This window comes from Cervus elaphus, chromosome 24 (genome assembly GCF_910594005.1).
Source record: "Cervus elaphus chromosome 24, mCerEla1.1, whole genome shotgun sequence".
In the NCBI taxonomy this organism is placed as follows: domain Eukaryota; kingdom Metazoa; phylum Chordata; class Mammalia; order Artiodactyla; family Cervidae; genus Cervus; species Cervus elaphus.
Window position 1 is genome coordinate 26,822,353 of NC_057838.1, and position 19,892 is coordinate 26,842,244.

A 19,892-nucleotide genomic window follows, 5' to 3' on the forward strand; every position below is an offset into this window, starting at 1 on the left:
GCCCCTGGAATGTCCAAGGAACAGCAAGGAGACCACTGTGCCTGTGGTGAGTGAGGGAGTTGGAGAAAAGAGGAAAATAAGGTCGGGGGGCAGATAGTGTAGGTCTAACGGGCCACTGGGAAGACTTTTGCTTATATTCTGGGAGAACTGGGGAGACAATAGAGAGCTTTAAGAGAGGAAGGCCATGATATGACTCACAGTTTCCAGAACATTGGCTCCTGTGTTGACAATGGACTATAGGGGAGACGGGGGCCAGGGGAGCTAGTCCAAAAATTAGGAGGTTCTTATAGGAATCTGGAAGAAATGACGGTGGTTTGGAGTAAGCTGCAGAGAGTGACAGTGGTAAGTAGATTCTGGCTTATATTTTGAAGGTAGAAGCAACAGACTTGCTGACAGATTGGATGTGGGGTTGAAAAAAATCCCACTCTTGGGCATATACCCAGAGAAAACCGTAATTCAGAAAGACACATGCACCCCAATGTTCATTGCAGCACTATTTACATTAGCCAAGACATGAAAACACCTAAATGTCCATCAACAGAAGAATGAATAAAGAAGATGTGGTGCATTTATATAATGGAATATTGTTGTTGTCATTTAGGCGCTAAGTCGTGTCCAACTCTTTTGAAATCCCATAGACTGTAGCCCACCAGGCTCCTCTGTCCTTGGGATTTCACAGACAAGAATACTGGCGTCAGTTGCCATTTCCTTCTCCAGGGAATTTTCCCGACCCAAGGACTGAACCCGAGTCTCCTGCACTAGGAGGCAGATTCTTTACCATTGAGCTACCGGGGAAGCCCACAATAGAATATTACTCAGTCATAAAAAGGAACGAATTTGGGACATTTGTAAAAGCGTGGATGGACCTAGAGATTTTCACGCAGAGTGAAGTAAATCAGAAAGAGAAAAAATTAATGTCATATATCAATGTGCATATGTGGCATTTAGAAAAGTGGTATAGTTGATGTTATTTGCAAAACAGAAATAGAGACACAGACAAAGAGAGCAAACATGTGGACACCAAGGGGGACAGGGGAGGGTGGCTGAATTGGGAGACTGGGATTGGCTATATACATTATTGATGCTATGTATAAAACAGATAACTAACTAGAACCTACTGTATAGCACAGGAAACATACTCAGTGCTCTGTGGTAGCCTAAATGGGAAGGAAATCAAAAAACAAGGGGATATATGTATACATATAGCTGATTCACTTTGCTGTGTGGTAGAAACTAACACAACATTATAAAGCAAGTGTGCTCCAATAAAAATTAATTAAAAACATAAATACCGTCATTGCAAAAAAATAGAGAAAAGATGAAAACAATTATAAGGTTTTGGGCCTGAGCCTCTGAAATCTGGGTGCCTGTAAGAGTAGAAACTGGGGAAAGACCAGCAGTTCAGGTTAGGACCTAGAAGGTTGAAATGTCTGTTAGACATCCAAATGGCAACGTCAAGTAGGAAGTTTGTTGATGAGTCTGGAGTTCAGGAGGGAAAGTCAATGCCAAAAGTATAAATTTGGAAGTTATCCATGCAAAGATGGTGTTTAAAAATCTCAAGATTAATATTGGATGCAATAAAGAGATTATTGGTATTAATCTATGTTTTTTCCCTTCTGAGAAATCTGTGAGCAATGGGTCAGCATTATAAACATAAAGGCTACATGTCTTAATTATAAGATTAGTTTCCCATCCCAATCCTCACCTCTCTATCCTTCCCATCTTCCAAGACTGAGTGATTCTACTTTATTTGCAGGAGAACCAAAGCAATGTATTTAATTAGTCATATGAGGCTAGAAGCCTGGATTGGATTCTGACCTTGTTCATAGTATGTGACTTTGGGTAAGTTAATTAACTTCTCTGAGGCTCAGTTTTCTTATCTATAAAGTGTTAATAGCTATCCTATAGAGTTGCTGTGAATTCACTGAGCTGTTATAATTAAAGCACTTAGTACTGTGCTTGGCACATATATGTGCTCAATAAATGTTAGATTAAAACCCGAGGATAAGACATTCAGTGATAACATCAGAGTGGGTATAATGTAGTTGGACTTTTGCTCTTGGTCTAGAATGGTGGCAGGTTCAAGTTCTTTTCTTGGAAGATGTATGTGTGGGAGGTGGTTACAGGTGAGTACCCCCCACAATCATTTAGGGTGCTCCATGTCAGTTTAAGCTTTACTTGTAATAATTGACCTATTTCCTATATATCTATGAAATGAGTAGAAAACATTTTTTCCTTTAAAAAAATAGTAACTGTAAGATTGTCTGAGAAATATTGATTTTAACGAAACTTCAGTTGTGCAAACCTATACTCTACTAGTTCAATTTGGGGGGGCCACGCATGTTACAGTGGGGTGTCAGCACATTACTGAAGTATGACTGGCGGGCAGTAGAGGTGGTGGAGGTAGATGCTGTGGAAGCCATGTCTCCCTGGCTGGCCCTGAAATGGTCTGGTCCTCTTTACACCTTCCAAAGCCATGAGATCATCTTGGTTATCCAATTGAGTCCATCTTCCACACAGCAGCTGGGGGGAACTTTTTAAAAATCTGCCTTTGATGATATCACTCTCTTACCTAAAACTCTTTTCTCCTTACCCAAACCATCACAAACCCACGGTCTGGCTCTTTCTCACGACTCCAGCCAAGGAGGGTCTTTGTTGCCTCTGTTTATCTCATGCTGTCCCTTTCCCCTTTGCTCGGTTGGCTCCTGTTCTTCCTATGGATCTCACCTTAAGGGTCACCTCCTTAGACCGGTCCTCCCAGACCAACTATCATAAATCTGCCTATTACCTACTTTTAGTGCCTGCATCCTTTTCTTCAGAGCATTTGTCACAAGCTAATTGAATATGTGTTCATGTATCATATTACCTGATTCATCTCCTAGACTGGGATGTCCAATAAGGCCAGGATTATACCTGTTTTATTCACTATACTGTCACCCTATCCAATACCTGGACTATCCAATACCTGGCACAAATAGGCGCATACATATACAAATTGTTGAAAAATGACTCATGCGTCTATTTTCTATAATTTCTTCTATCCTCAACCTAAGCTAGTATTTCATCCATTCTGTATCTATTGATTAGACATCTATTATGAATTAGGCACTGGTTTTGGTGCTGGGAAATTATGAACTGGCTTCGACGGTAAAGCGTCTGCCTGCGAACGCGGGAGACCTGGGTTTGATCCCTGAGTTGGGAAGACCCTCTGGAGAAGGCAATGGCAAGCCACTCCAGTACTCTTGCTTGGAAAATTCCATGGATGGAGGAGCCTAGTAGGCTACAGTTCATGGGGTCACAAAGAGTCTGACATGACTGAGCAACTTCACTTTCATTTTCCTTTGGTGCTGGGAAAGCAACAGTGTGATAAAAGCAGACAAAAATCCCTGCCCTCAGGCTGCTTTTTTGCTGGTACATCAGGCATCATTTTATGTTTGTATCTCCTGTGTCATACCTGCTTGATTTACTTTTCTGCTCAGCGTCCACTTGACCAGGGGGAGGCAGGAACTGGTGGATAGATGCTCCATTCTTTTGTCTTTCATTCTTTGCAGTTCCTCAGAGGGCCACGGCAGTGGGACTGAGCTCAGTTGATCATAGTGTTTACCACCTAGACCAAGCACCCTTGGAAGGGCTTTCTCTCCTTCCCTCTTTTGTGTGGTCCTGATTCCTTTTCTCACCTCTATTCCATGGGATCACTCCCCTCAAGCCCTCTCTAACCCTTCTTCTGAGGAGAACCTGACCCAACAAAGCTAGCATCTTAATTATTTGGTCAGGTCATTTTCTACATTTCCATCCTGGGTCCCTTGCTATATTTTGGGTTCCTAAAGGTCAAGTGGCTCAGACAGTAAAGCGTCTGCCTACGATGCGGGAGACCTGGGTTCAATCCCTGGGTCAGGAAGATCTCCTGGAGAAGGAAATGGCAACCCACTCCAGTATTCTTGCCTAGAAAATCCCATGGACGGAGAAGCCTGGTAGGCTACAGTCCATGGGGTCTCAAAGACTGAGTGACTTCCCTTTCACTTCACATAAAGGTCAAGGATTGGATATTTTTTGTTTGTTTGTATGCATTTTCCCACAGTAACTAATTCAGAGCCTGACAAATATCTGTAAACATGTGTTGATTTTGATTTTGATTAGATTTGACAAAAGGAAAGAATAGTGACTTTCCATGACCCAAGAGAGGCCAGAGTCACTTCTGGTGCAGACACCTCTGCCTAATATTGGATGAGGCTGGGACCTGCCAGGGCAATGACTGTTTTTTCTTCCATGTATCCATCCTGCATCCTTCCCAGGGCCCTGCACTCTTGACTTGCAGCAGCAGAAGGCTACCAGCAGCTTCAAGTAGCTCAGGGCCCATAGCTGGGGGGGGGCTGACTCGCTCCAGGGGTTCCATCTGCCACCTGCTTCCTCCAAGCTGTGAGTGTAAGAGGCAGACCGGCCCCTCCTCCTCTGGAGCGGAATCCACAGTCTGTCATCTGGTGCTGGGAACCAAACGTCAGGACCCTGCTCCCACAAGGCCACAGGCAAGGGCTCAAAATGGCTGAATGAATGACTTCAGAATTCTGTACCAACCTTGACTCTATCTCATGGAAATGGAGAGTGACAGGCAGCTGGTAAAGGTGCAAAGAGCACTGGACATATTTCAGCAGACAAGAGTTGTAGTTACGGGTCTACCACTAATTCGATGCTCCTCTGGTCATGTACCACTTTTCTGCCCGCAGTTTCCTGAAAATGAGAAGGTTGGACTAGATGATCTCAAAGATCCCCCAGCTCTTGGATTCTTAAATTACAGAACTGGAAGGAACCTGATCTGTCAGTTAGACTTCACATAGTCTCTTCATCCTTAAAAAAACCCTCACTGTTGGTAACAGCTCCATGTCGGCTCTAAACCTACTAGGACCTCCGCATATCTGCTCTTTGAACTCCCAGGCAGCCATGCTCATTTATGTACATATCTGGCACATACATGATCTTTTTTTTTGGGTAACTGAAAAAAATTCTTTTTTCAGCTGTGCTGGGCGGCTTGTGGGGATCTCAGTTCCCTAATCAGGCCACGGCAATGAAAGCCCGGAATCCTAACCACGAGGCCAACAGGGAACTCCTTGTAATGAAATTTTTAATGAGATAATTGTAGATTCACGTTCAGTCATAAGAAATAATACCCTTTGCCTAATTTCCCCAATGATAACATTTGGAAAACTTTAATATGGTATCACAATTACGATATTGACATTCATACAGTCCACCTGTCTTCCTCAATTTCCCTAGTTTTACTTGTACTTATGTGTGTGTGTATCAGTTCTACATAAATTTTATCACCTATTCTAAAGCCACAAGTCCTAAAACCACCAGGATCCCTTGGGTTGTCTTTTTATGACCACTTCTTGCCTTCTTCCCATCTCACCTCATCCCCCACTTGATGGTTTTTCAAAATCTTTTTATTTGAAAATAATTTCAAACTTACAGAAACATTCCAATACACCCTGAACTCAGATTCACTGATGGTTAATTTTTTTGCCCATTTACTTTATCATTTTTTTCATCAACAGTTTTTTTGTGAATCATTTGAAGATAAATTGCATACGTAGTGCCTCTTTACCCCTATGCAATACTTCAGAGTGTATTTATAACAGGGATATCCTTGTACACGACCATAACACAAGTATCAACATCAGCACACTGAGCCTATACTTTACTATCAGGATTCCAATTTTGTCCATTGGAATGTTCTTTACAGCATCTCCCCTCCCCCAAACATCCAGTCTAGGACCAGCTATCACATTTAGTTGTCAAGACTTTTTAGCACTCTTTAATCTTGAACATTTCCCAAGTCTTCTTTTGCGACATTGACATGTTTGAAGAATACAGTCCCTGCCTCCTTTTGAAATAGATATTCCTCATTTTGGTTTGTCTGGGGTTTCATCATCATTAGATTCAGGTTCTGCATTCTCCCTGGAAACACTGTCTAGGTGATGTGTTCTGAAGACATGTTATCCATCTGCTTTCATCCGTGAAGTCAGTTTTGATCCTGGTCAAGGTGCTGTCTCCCTGCCCCTCTGTATACTGAATACTTTTCTCTTGCTACTAATAAGCCTAAACCACCTATGGGGGAGACACACTAACCCAGGCAAATATCTGCCCCACAATAAACCACAACCCCCTAGAGCCAGCATCCGTGGATGATTCCTGCTTGAACCGATCTTTACTATACACCTTCTCTTCAAGTCCCCTTCCAGTAATGGAAACCAGGTTTTTCTCTGGTTTAGCTTCCTTGGGTCTTCCGTTCTGATCTGAGTCTTCTCCATGTCCTCCCAGTGTCCTCCATGACCTTTGGGCAGGGACGAGGCCGCTGCTGTAAACTCAGCAGCCTCAACTGGAAATGAGGTCATGCGTGTTGTTCCCCGTTAAACTGTCCACTGGTGATTTGCATATTAGAGTAGCCTGAATGCACTTACTTCCTGGATCGTTTCCTGATCCTCCACATCCCTGTCTCCCTCCCTTACCGTTTGGTGGCATTTTGTTCATTCATATTCCCTTCACCTCCTGGCTCTGGCCCACCCCCATTTAAGCCTAAGGATTGCTTTCCTAGGGGACGGCCCGGCCTGCACGAACGGAGCGCCTGGATTTCCCCCGCGTTCTCGGCAGTCAGCGTGAGTTTCATCCTCCCCATAGACTGGCCGGACAGACACCAAGAAGTGCTAGAAGTGCTCGGGGCGGAGGCGGTGGTACTGGGAGTGTGGGATACCTTTCCCGATCCAGGTATTTTCGCCCGGGACTTCTCCAAGCCAGACGCCGGTAAAGGCGCAGGAGCCGGCCACCTGCCGGAGAGGTTCGAGGGGCGCAGCACGGGGCAGCAGCGACGCGCTCCGCCCGGCGGGCGTCCTGGAGGTGGTGGCGCGGGCCTGCAGGCGGGGCGGGGGAAGGGGAGGGCTCGGCGCGCGTCGGGCAGTGACGGCAGCGCGGAGGGGAGGTGCGAAGCGCCCGCCCGCCGAGAGCCATGGCGAGAGGCCGCGCCGCGGCGCCCGCATCAGTGCCCGGGTCCACAGCAGCGCCCCCGCCCGCCGCCCCGGGGCCCACCAGGCCGCCGCCCCCGCGTGCCCCCGAGCCTCTGACGGCCGCGCGCAACGAGTGAGGCGCCCCGGGAGAGGGGCCGCGCGCGGGAGGGCGGCGCAGGAGGGAGCGCGGGGGACCCGGAGCGCCCCGACGAGCCCCGCGTCCCAGAACCCGGGACCCCGAGCCCGGGAGCGCCGAGTCGGTGGGAGGGCAGCCGAAAGAGGAGGAGGCGCCCCAGCCGAGCCCGCCGCGTGCGCCCCGGTGCCGCCCGGCCGGCTGCTGTGGAGGGAACCGGAGCCGCCGGGCGGCCGGGACTGGGCCGAGGACAACGAGAAGGAGGCGGCCAGGAGAGCCGATCGTTTGGGCAGCTCGGCGCCGGAGGCCCCCGGGATCGCGCCTGCTACGGGGCCGCGCTCCGTGCGCCTCTCGAGGGTAAGCCCGGGGACCGCTGACCGGTGACTTCAGTGCATCGGGCCCTCGGGGATGGGTGGGGAAGCTGTTTCGGGAGTGTGGGTGCATGCAGTGATAACGGCGAGAGGCCGGGACCCTGCGGGGACGGCCCCCTCCGGCGTCGGCCGCACCTGCGGGAGGGCCATGGGGCACAGAAAGGTGCCCATAGTGCATCGTGTCGGTCACGCCGCGTGGCCTGGATTCCCGGCTCCGGCGCTTCGAAGTGACAATGAGGCGACCTTCAAAGAGCCCCGAGCTGAGCCAGGCCAGAGCGCGAGCGGCACCCCATTCCTATTCACCCGCCAAACGAATGTAAACTCCATCTTCTGAGAGTGTTTGGCTCGGGACAGATGGCTTTTAGGCCCCCTCCTTTCCATCCCGAGAGTTAACAAGTTCACTTTGTCACTTTTTGGACCCGAGTTTTTCAGTTCTTTTCGAATCTCCAAGGTCAGCCTCCTGCAGTTACAAGAAACTTAATAAAATGTATTGCTTCCTCTTTTGTAAAGTTGTGTTCAGGAAAACACAAATCTAAAGTCCCACTTCCTTGCTTCCCGGGTTGTCCCTGGGTGCCCCCTACCCTTTAAGTCTACGTATTTTAGACCCCTTTGCTGCGCCTGTTCAGAAACTGAAATCAGCGTCCGCTTTGGGCTCTTTCTAAGTATGTCTAGGCCTCTGATTAAAAAAATATTTGTCCCCCTTATGCCTCACTAGAACTTTGCTTCAAGCAAATGGGTGAATGTTGTCAGTGTCTGCCGTTGGGTAGGCAGGATGGGTACCCTTTCCAGTGGAGCATCTTTTGGTGATGGGGTAGGGTGGAGATATATACCCCAGGCAAATAAGCTAGGAACAGCGTCCTTTCCGGTGTCCAACTGCAAGAGCAGCAGAGAGGGAGGGCGCCAGACTGAGCGATGGGGGCTCTGGGCGGTCTGCACCAGCGAGGTGTCCCAAGTTCTGGTGGATGATGACAGGTCGGCTGGCAGGTTCAGAATTGGACCTGGAGTGACAGATGGCTCCTGCCTCTTGGTTTGGAAAGATCACGTGTGTGTGCCCTTCCATCTCTGGCCCCATCTTTATCACAGAGGTGCCCAGACAGTTGTGCACCGAGCCACCTGGAACGCTGACCCAGGCTTGGGGATGATGCTGAGCTGGGTAGAAAGTGCATGTCCGTGGGCAGCAGGTTAGACCAGAGTTGGGTTTCAGCTTGGTCCCAGCACCAACCATTTCCTGTTTGATGCCCCAGAGACCTGTGGGATTTGGTTTCCCACCCTCAGCTCTCTGTGGAGGGTGTCTCCACTCTGGCTGTGTTGCTCATAATCCTTCTCTCTGGTGTGTTAGAGAAGAACTTGAAGGGGGGAACCTGGATTCAGATTACAGCTCCTCTCTTTGCTGGCAGTGTGACCTTGGGTGCTTATTTAACTTCTTTGACCAGGCTCTCCCCTCTTTGGGATTGCATGCCCCCCCACCCCCTGCAAAACAAAGGAACAAAACCCAAACAAACTTCCCTGAACTGTTGTAAGGATTAAAGAGTGCTGTGAATGAAAGTGTCTGTAAAAGTTTGAATGACCTGGGAGGGTTTTTAGGTCTTCTTCCAACATGACTAGATTTGTGACTTGGTAAGGTTTTTGAGCCCTAATGGGTATGATAGCAAACATAATAGAAGTTATTTTCCTTCTTATAGGTTTATTGGGAGGGTTGAATCAGATTTTGTAAAAGGACTTTGAAAATGAAACAGCATTGCTCACATTGAGAGGAGTTCCTAAACTTTGTTTCCAGACTAGCAGCATTTTACTGTTTGCCATGTGATGTGGACTTTCTTCTGAGCTCCTGCCCCTAAGCTTGCACATAGTAGGTCTCTGTAATTGTTCGATGAGGCTGGAATTAACTCTCTGGGTTCCCCCCGTGACTGTCTGCTCCCAAGGTGGAGAGCCGACCTTGGGCTTTCTCTGCCCAGCAGCTGTTGGTGTTTTCCTAGACTTGATTATTCTGTTACACCATATAGCCTAGAAGACAGCTGAGAAAGGCAGGCAGGCGGCTGCTCTTCCGAAAGAGGTGCTTCTTTTCTCCTGCTGGGCTCCAGTGGGAAAGGCATTGGAGGGTGAGGAGTTCCTTTAAACTTACTGAGGGTTGCTGATATTAAATCAAGTCTTTCACCTGTCTTTCAGTTTAGTAAACTTGAGGATAATGTTACAACAGCCAGCCTCTTCAAATATATGATCACATGACCTTTGGTTTTGACAATGAACCCTGATCTGTTTAATTCACCTGTATTTGGTATGTATTTGGATTTCTGTGAGAGGACAAAGGGATGGTCCTTTTAGGAGATTGAGATGTTAGGGGACAACTATTTCCACCAATCCCAGGGCTCATGTGGGTTCTTAGATTTTTAACCTGGGTGAGTCTCTGTTGTATACAGAAACACTGTTGAATGGGTCTTAGTGTTCCTCTCCCTCTCTTTTTCCTTCTTTTTGAATAAATGTTCCCTAATTTGACTTGCCTTTTTATTAGGTGTATCCAATTGGAGGCCACCTGCACTGTTGAAAAGTTCAAAGTTTTAGTGAAGAGAGAGAAAATAATCGCATATGTATCAGTCTGGGTGCCTCTGAACTACATACAATACCAAATGATGTGCAGCTGGTTAAAGAAAGGATTTGACATGTGTTTTATGAAGGACTGCGTGGCTTCATTATTCATGGAGAAGCAGTTTTAATTATGTATTTGTTAATAGTGCACCTGAAATAGAAGAGGGTGGAACACAGTGGAAGGTGAGTTCTTAAAATCTGTTTGGGCTTCTAGTCCAGTGTTCTAGGAAGGACTGCTCCCAGCCTCGCCTGGGTGATGGTGAGAAGCACTGTAAGTCTCTATGAAGACTAACAGGGGCAGTGACCTCTCAGGCAGCCACTCACAGCCTTGGGAATGTCTTTTGGCTCCCGGGTCTCAATAGGAAAAGGATTCTACTGATGCTTCTAAAGCCGGACTTTGCCAAGTGGCTCAGTGGCAGAGAATCTGACTGCTGACAGAGGAGACACGGGTTCGATCTCTGGGTCAGGAAGGTCCCCTGAGAAGGAAATGGCAACCCCCATCCAGTATTCTTGCCTGGAGAATCACATGGACAGAGGAGCCTGGAGGGCTACAGTCCATAGAGTCTGAAAGAGTCTGAAACTTACCCTCATAGCCCTTAGGGCTGAGGGAACCCTGGAAGGGGATTGGGGGGCTCAGCCTGAGGCTTCCAGCACTTCCCAGTGAACTTTCAGTGTTACTTCCATTATTCCTTTGATGAATAAAATGCAGGATTCATCTTATTTGTTTTAGTATAAAAAGACTTTAAATTGCTGCCTGGAGTCAAAAAACACTCAAAAAGATTCACCTTATTTTCCTTGGGGCTTTGGGAGCTCCCTTCAGGGTAAGCATTTGTACCCCAGTTTGATAATTTTTTTCCTCTTGGCCCCGCTGCGTGGCTTGTGGGACCTTATTTCCCCTACCAGAGGTCAAATCTGTGCCCCTTTCAGTGGAAGTAAGTAATCCTAACTATTGGACCACCAGAGAAGTCCCCAGTGTGACAGTCTTGGAGCTGAATTATTTCTAGGCTCTTTTCAAGTTGCAGGTTTTATGCTATGCCAGGACATTTAAAAGCAGAAGGTAATCTTCCTAGGGGAAATGGATTTTGTACTGATATCTGAAAAGGATGCTCCATTTTTTGGGGGGGAAATAGGTATATGAGTAAATTAAAGAACCACTAGAATATGAATTATCTGCATTTGAATGTTAAGGAAGACCCTGCTCTGGGTGTTCAGGGGACTTTGAAAAAAAAAGTTTTTAAAATAATTAGTTGAAAATCACTACAAACAGGTGGAGTAAGTGGTTTGTCTTTCTGTTGAGTGTTACAGGTGGTCTCCTTTATACTGACTGAGCCACCAGGGAAGTCCCATCCTTAGCATACCATTCAGAGCTCTCCCCTTTTCATTGTGCTCCTTCTAATGCCTGGGCTTAGTTAGTAGATAGTGTGAATATGTTGACTGAAAAAAATGCCTCTGTCTCCTGACTTCTGTTTACACAGATTAGCTATTGGCAAATTCTACATTTGATAACGTAGATGCAGGTGTATTTGCAGCTCTTAAAATAGATACTAATTAGAATAGGGTATGAGATTTTATTTTTCTCTCTCCAGGTTTGCAGAGAAGAAACATCCATGCATATGGAGAACTGGAGGACTTAGATAAGATCTCCATCAGTTCCTCTGATGTTCTGGTAAAATCAAAGTCCTTCCAGCAGTTCTTTTTTTTTTTTTCAGCAGTTCTTTATTATCAGCAGCATATGCTCTGGGTGGGCCTGAATTTTTTTTTTTTTTTTGGATAGTGGTGTTCTGCAAGCTGTCAGTTTCACAAAAAGTAGAGGAGGCATGATCTAGTAGAATGTAGGCTCACCTCCTTTTATTATGAAAGTGAAAATGAAAGTCACTCAGCCCTGTCTGACTCTTTGCAACCCCATGGACTATATATATAGTCCATGGAATTCTCCAGGCCAGAATACTGGAGTGGGTAGCCTTTCCCTTCTCAAGGGTATCTTCCCAACAGGTCTGCTGCATTGCAGGCAGATTCTTTACCAGCTGAGCCACAAGGGAAGCCCTTTTATTATGGTCCTTAACAAATAGTTTCCAGTTTGAGATGTGGCCAAAACTAGAATGTCTCTCTAGGGTGCTGGAAATGGTTTGGCTTTGCTTGTAGTATTGAATCATGCATTTTAACTAGGAGAAGCAGGTAAGCAGTGAGTGCAGAGACTGTCTTCAAGTTACTGTTTGAGGACCACAGGCGCACTTTTCTTGGGGAGGACAAATTTCTTTGACCTCCGGGAGCATTGATTGTCTTCAGTGTAATGAGGAAAGCTGGGAGTGAGTGACTGTAGATGCCTTGGCTAATTATGCCAAAGTGGCTAAGGGTCCAGATTCATGGTGGAACAAAAGGTTGTGGCTTGGATGGAGAATGGCAGTGGGAGGAGGGGGATGCTCGTGAGAGGAAAATCTTGTCTGTTATTGTTTCTGCCTGATCTTGGTCACTGCTGTTATGGCCCCAACTGATTGCAGGAGTGTTTAGTTCAGTTCAGTCATTCAGTCATGTCTGACTCTTTGCGACCCCATGGACTGCAGCACACCAGGCTTCCCTGTCCTTCACAACTCCCAGAGCTTGCTCAAACTCATGTCCATCAAGTTGGTGATGCCATCCAACCATCTCATCCTCTGTCATCCCCTTCTCCTGCCTTCAATCTTTCCCAGCATCAGGGCCTTTTCTAATGAGTCAGTTCTTCGCATCAGGTGGCCAGAGTATTGGAGCTTCAGCTTCAGCATCAGTCCTTCCAATGAATATTCAGGACTGATTTCCTTTAGGATTGACTGTTTGATCTCCTTGCAGTCCAGGGGACTCTCAAGAGTCTTCTCCAACATCACACTCCAAAAGCATCAATTCTTCCATGCTCAGCTTTCTTTATGGTCCAACTCTCACATCCATACATGACTACTGGAAAGACCATAGCCTTGACTAGATGGACCTTTGTCGGCCAAATAATGTCTCTGCTTTTTAATATGCTGTCTAGATTGGTCATAGCTTTTCTTCCAAGGAGCAAGTGTCTTTTAATTTCATGGCTGCAGTCATCATCTGCAGTGATTTTGGAGCCCAAGAAAATAAAGTTTGTGACTGTTTGCATTGTTTCCCCATCTATTTGCCATGAAGTGATTGAACCGGATGCCATGATCTTAGTTTTTTGAAAGTTGAGTTTTAAGCCAGCTTTTTCACTCTCCTCTTTCACTTTCATCAAGAGACTCTTCAGTTTCTCTTTGCTTTTTGCCATAAAGGTGGTGTCATCTGCATATCTGAGGTTATTGATATTTCTCCTGGCAATCTTGATTCCAGCTTGTGTTTCATCTGTCCTGGCGCTTCATATGAACTACTCATGATGTACTTGCAGGAGTGTAAAGCCCTATTATTCAACGTGTGGTGGGCCGGCCTGCATCATCTGCATTACCTGGGAGCTTGTGACACCCTCAAAGTGGGAGACCCTGCCCAGACCTGCTAAATCTGATTCTACTTAGTAAACATGTCCCGAGGTGGTATTACTTGTCAGGCATTCCTTCATGGTTACACAGAGTGTTCTTTTTAGAAGCACAAGGCCAGATTTCAAGTATATTGGGAGGAGTAAGTGGCCAGCACACCCTTGCTCCCTATGTTGTTGGGGAGAATTGGTGCTCAAAGCGGGAAGACTGCTGAACCCATTCCCTTCTCAGTGCCCTCCTCTTCCCTTCCTTCATTTGTATGCAAGGAACCCTAAAATTGGAGGACCCAAAGAGGGCAGGGACAAACTATCATTCTAATCAGAAGTGAGGAAAAGCAGCCCAAAACTTAGCCAGCGATTTACCCTCCCTACCCTCACATTGAGAGGTGTTTTAAGCTCTTAAAAGTATGCCAGAGTGGTCAATTGGGTCTTCTCCCCAAATTCTAGCCAAGTAGTTGAAAGGTCCATGTATCCATCCATCTATCCATCCACCTACCCCATGAAGAGTCACTCTTCAGTGTTGGGTCATGTGCTGTGAACACCGGAGACTTCAAAAATGACAGAGTGGGAGCCAGATGGAAGGTAAATGGATCTGACCCCAGTAAGTCTAACTCTATCCACCCTCCCTTCTTCCCTGCCGCTTCCCCAGCAGGTATAGGGCCATAGGGCTGCCATGCTTCTTTCATAATCTCCTGCGGGGGTGGGAGCAAGTTACCTGTCTTTGCCAAATTTTCTTTTTCCCCCAGAGGTGCCCAAGTCCCCCCAGTCTGAGATGAAGGGAAATCCCTAATGCAATGACCATTTTTAGTTCTTTAAAAAATTTTTGGTAAAGTAAATGTCGCATAAAATTTACCATTTTAGCCATTTGAAAATGCACAGTTCAGTGGCATTAAGTACATTCATATTGTTGTGCAAATATCATGACCGTCTATCTCCAGAACTTCCATATCTTACCCCGGAGAAGCTCCGTACTGAGTAAACACTAACTCTCCACCCTCCCTCTCCCCTCAGCCTGTGGCGAACACCATTCTGCTTTCTGTCTCTTATCAGTATGAATATCTAAGAATCTCATATGAATGGAATCATACAGTATTTGTCTTTTTGTATCTGGCTTGTTTCACTTGGCCTAATATCTTCAAGGTTTAACATGTTGTATCACACACCAGAATTTCATTCTTTTTTGAAACTGAATATTATTCCATTGCTATGTATGTAAATATTTTGTTTATCCATTCATCTCTCTTTGGACACTCACGTTGCTTGCATCTCTTGACTGTTGTGAATAATGCCACTATGAATGTGGGTGTATAAACAACTGTTTGAGCCCCTGCTTTCATTTCTTTTGAGTATGTATCCAGAGGTGGAATTGCTGGATCCTGTGGTAGTTCTGTGTTTAATTTCTGAGGAATCACCATACCATTATTCTCAGTGAGTGCAGCATCTTGTATTCCCATCAGCAATGCACAAGGGTTCTGATTTTTCAACATCCTCACCAACACTTGTGATTCTCTGTGTTTTTTATAGTTTTATGCTGTGTGTATTTAATTAAATTAATTATTACTATTTTTGGCCACATAGCATGTGGGACCTTAGTTCCCCAAACAGGAATTGAACCTGAGACCCCTGCATTAGAAGCACAGTCTTAAAAAGAAAAAAAAAAAAAAAAAAAGAAGCGCAGTCTTGACCACTGAACCACCAGGCAAGTCCGATTTTCTGGGTTTTTTTTGATAATTGCCATCTTACTGGGCACGACATGGTGATTTCAAGTCACTCTTCTCCCTAAGTTCTGTTATCCTCCAGCACTAACCAGGGTCTTTGCCTTGCTTTGATCAGGGGATTCCTGAAAAGTGGTTGATAACAGGAGCTCTTGCTTCAACCCTTGCTGCTATTTGCCGTTTAACTCGAGGGGCATCGCGTTTAATTATTTAGTGAGTGTAGTGGGATTCAGGTTAATAAGGTTTCTAGAAGCTGTTAGTGCTTTAGTGTCTGCGTCTTTATGATCTTTGTTTCTATTCTTCCCTCACGTTTTTTATTTTGAGTGGAAATTGGAGTGTGTGAGCTGGGGACCAAAGAGGATGAAAACAGAAGGGTAACTCAGTAAGACAGTCCGTTCCATTTTGTGATTCTGAATACAGGGTTCCAACAGTTAATTTGGTTTGACTTTGAGTGGTGGTGAGGGGTAGGGGGGTTGGTGGACTGACATCAACAGAGATCTGGCAGCACAGTTAAAATGTTAAGGGCATTTTTTTCCTAGTTAAAACAAGAGTCCAAAGATGTTGGCCTTGCTTACATGGGAGAATTTCAAGCCTGGGAAGAAAATTGGAGGTTTACTTAAAGGGACAGGCAGATTCTTGTCAAGTTAAGTGTTGGACCAAAGTTGGAGTTGGTAAGCTCTATGCTGGGGGATTAAAAACATCAACAAACAAACAGAAATCCAAACCTATGATTCTGGAATAGCAGCATAATGATTTAGAGGAAAGATGGGGAGCAGGAAAATGAGCAATTTGTTACATGTATGACTCACTGGCGCTCTGTCTGAGTGGTACATCCGGGTGCAGGCTTTCATTGTGGAGAAGAGTCCTATCCAGATGAGTATTTCATCCCAACCTTTGCATCTAGAATGTTTTAAATAAAATGCCGAGTGCTATGGGGATTATACAGTTCTGCTTTATGGAGCTAAGTAGGATGTAGCCTTGTTTTTTTCACTTGTTAAAAATTAAAAACATCCAGATGTAACAATCTGTCTGGATAAACTAGCATACTATTTTGTTTGTCTATTTTTATGAATACTAGATAGGCATCCAACACTTTTTTAAAAAATTCTTTTCTTTTTTTGCAATGCCATGCAGCATGCAAGATCTCAGTTCCCCGACCAGGGATCAGACCTGGGGAGTCCTAACTGCTGGACCACCAAGGAACTCCATAACATACTGTTGATGTGTTCGAAGCCATGTCCCCTCCCCCCATCCTTTAAGATTGGTGCTTTGTCAGGGACAGATATGTTAAACCCAGCAAAGAACTCTTGTTTGTGACAGCTAGTTCCTGAATATAGTACCTTATATGATAATCTCATATAGTTATTAAGAAGATGAGATAGATTAATATGTATGCTTGACTCAGTAAGCATTTTGTGTTAGCCATTATTGTTGCTGTTATTGAACTCCTTATGTCCATTCATCCACAGATACTTTTGAACACTTATCTGTACCATGCCCTAGAGGTATATGCTGGCCTTCATTTTTGTGGTACTAACAGGAATGGCCCCCGTGACCTAAGGCAGTGATGAGGCTATGGCTTTTGTTCAAATGACAGCTATCTTCCCTCCTTTGGCTTTGAGGAGGAGGGGTTAACTTTGCAAGGATCCCAGAGAAATCCCTCTGGATGTGATATTTGGAAACAAATAACAAGACATTTCAAAGGTCTCTTAAAAGGAGAAGTGTAGTTTGGTGTTAAAATTCTGAGAAAATACCCTTCTATTTGAGAAAATAAGCAGAATATTCTTTCTACTACCATAGTAAATAAGGAATGACAAGCAAATCATTGGCAAAATAGACTAAAATGTGCACTAATGCAGTGGATGTGGTTATATTATACTTGCAAGGTAGGGAAATAGTTTGTATTATTAGATGAAGGAACTACTTTTTATGAAGTACAAGAGGAATGTCATAGCAACTATTAAATGTTAACATGAAAGAATTTTAGGTGGGCTAAATCTCTTGATACTAAAAGAGAAATGATACTCATGTGAAAGGGGATAAAGTAAATATTCCTGGGATTTTGGTCATCTTATTAGTCAAACCTTTATCATTTATGAGATAGTGAATTCTCTGTTTGGCAAAAGACAGCGTGATAGAGAATGATCAGGATAATCAAGTCTCAGAAATTCCCTCACAAAGTCAGAAGTTGCAGCAACGTTTGTTCACAAGGACAGCCAAGGGATGCAGTTTGTAGACTCTCCTAAGAGAAGGCTGTGGCAGGGCAGGGGTGAGTTAGCGGAGGCGACTGGCTTTCTCTTGGTGAATGTGCCCAGGGCAGTCTGTGCTCCAAGGTCCCATCCACCTCTGGGTTGACTGAGACCTTCTGTGAAACTGGCTTTACGCAAGGAGAGAGAGAGGTGACTTTACCTGGGGTTGTAAATGATACTGTGGGTGGAAAGAAGTGGATTCCTTTGAGTAATGTTGGGAGGATGAGCCCTGTTCTCACTTTGAGTAGATGGTGGTAGGGTTGGAGGGGGCAGAGTCAAGGATGGGGCTGAGATTTCCAAACTGTATTAACATCTCTCAGTTATGCAGGGGTGAAGGCCTGGAGGATGCTATTGTGAAGGTGCAGTGTGTGAGGTGTTTGTGAGATTGGTGGTTTAGTTACCAAGTCATGTCTGACTCTTGTGACCCCATGGACTGTAACCCACCAGGCTCTTCTGTCCATGGGATTCTCCAGGCAAGAATACTGGAGTAGGTTGCCATTTCCTCCTCCAGGGAATCTTCCCGACTCGGGGAATGAACCCAGGTCTCCTGCATTGCAGGCAGATTCTTTACCCCCTGAGCTATGAGGGAAGCTTTTGGGATGGGGGACATCTGGGGCTGATGCTTGGAAGAGAGATCTGAGTATGAGGAAAAGGTCTGGTGGCCATCCCTGTGTGGACAGTGATGATAAGTGTAGAAGCACTCACACAGGTTGGCCAGGAGACCGAAGTGCTGGGGGAAAGTGTTCTTGTGGCAATAGGTGGGGTTCATGGGTCCTTCTTCTGTGAGAGGCCAAGTAGGCTAAGGGCTAAAATGTTCTTCGTGTTTGTTTATGCATAATAGGTGTGCATTTATTTGTAGAGTTGTATCTCTCTGTGGTTCTCTATGGTTCAGAAGAGATGCTGGCTTAGCCTTGTACTCTTATAGTAACACATCGACTGTAAGAATTCTTCGGGTATTTGTGAACATTTGCAGGTTTTCTTGCCAGACATCATGTGGGTTTGTGTCACATATTGTTTGTGTCTGTATTTTTATGATTTCCTGAAACAATAAGCTCTGAGTTAGATTTTTCTGCACTTTGTGATCTTTGTACACCTTTCTTGAGGTTTTACAGTTTGTGATATTGGAGCTATAGGATTGTGATAAAATTGGAAGGCATTAGAAATTGCTCATTTTAGCAGCCCCATCAGAATGGACAAATGGACAAATAAGAATGGACAAAATAAGAAATTTGACAATATCAACCACTGGTGAAAATGTGGAACAGCTGGAAGCCTCACGCACCATATTTGAAGAAGAACAAACACTGGGAACACTGGCAGTATTTACTAAAGCTGAGCATATACATTGCAACCCAGTGATTCACTTCTCCATATGTGCGCGACAGAAACCAATATTCTTGACTTAGTTCATAGCAGCTTTGCTAACAGTAGCTCCAAAGTAGAAAACCCCAAATGTCCATTGACCGTATACACAGATTGGTATGTCCAAGCAACGGCATGCTACTCAGCAATACGAAGGAGTGAAATACTAATCCATGCAACAAATGGATGAAAGTTATAGGCAAATGTTGAGCCAAAGAGAGATTTTCTGGCGGTCCAGTGGTTAAAGACTACACACTTCTGCTGCAGGGGTACCGATTCTCTCCCTGGTTGGGGACCTGAAATCATGCATGCCACTTGGTGAGGCCAAAAAACACAAAACAAAACAACACAATTGAGTCAAAGAGACCAGACACAAAAGTGTACACTGTAGGATTCCATTTTCAAAAATAGGCAAAACTATCCTGTAACAGGGATCTGAATAGTGGTGGTTACTTGTGAGGAGGTATTGACTGTATAAAATATATATGAGTAAAAATTAATGGAGCCAAAAATATAAGATAATTAAAGGTTCTAGGTGATTTGGCAACTGTTAGATTTTAATGCAACATGATGTAAAATATTTGCTCCATAGAATTTAACTGTGCTCAAACTTGTGGGTTTTATACCATTCCCCATTCCCCCCTACCCCCCTGTCTTGAAGAACATATACACACATACCCTAGTAGATGGTCCATCAGGCAGCTGTTGTCTGGTCTGGGAGGTAGTTGGGAAGCCTGAGTGTTTACTCTTCTTCGCTGGTGCACCCAGGGTGTATTGTTACTGTTGTGGGCTCGGACCTGGGCTAAGGTGAAGTCACTGAGGCGCTTGCCTCAGGTAGCACATTTAAGGATGAGGTAGTAGCCAAAAATCTAAGTAATCAAGATCAACAGTATTTTAGTGCCGTATTTCTAAAAAAAAAAAAAAAAGGTAAACTAATGCAAAGAAATCTTTAAAAAAAAAAAATCAAAAATTTAAATAAAGGCAGAATTGGTATTACTGAGTTTTGTTTTGCCTGATGCCCTAA

The 19,892-nt window shown here is 45.0% G+C and overlaps 1 protein-coding gene across 1 annotated transcript in view; it reads left to right on the top strand.

Moving 5' to 3' along the window:
• Positions 1-303: 303 nt before the first annotated feature.
• The window catches only part of LOC122683264 (translation initiation factor IF-2-like), a 60,273-nt gene continuing 40,684 nt past the window's right edge, over positions 304-19,892 (top strand). Inside the window, exons 1-3 of the mRNA XM_043886955.1 lie at positions 304-342; positions 6,570-6,650; positions 6,703-7,485. Coding sequence (XP_043742890.1) covers positions 304-342; positions 6,570-6,650; positions 6,703-7,485 — 903 coding nt within the window. The remainder of the gene's footprint in view (positions 343-6,569; positions 6,651-6,702; positions 7,486-19,892) is intronic.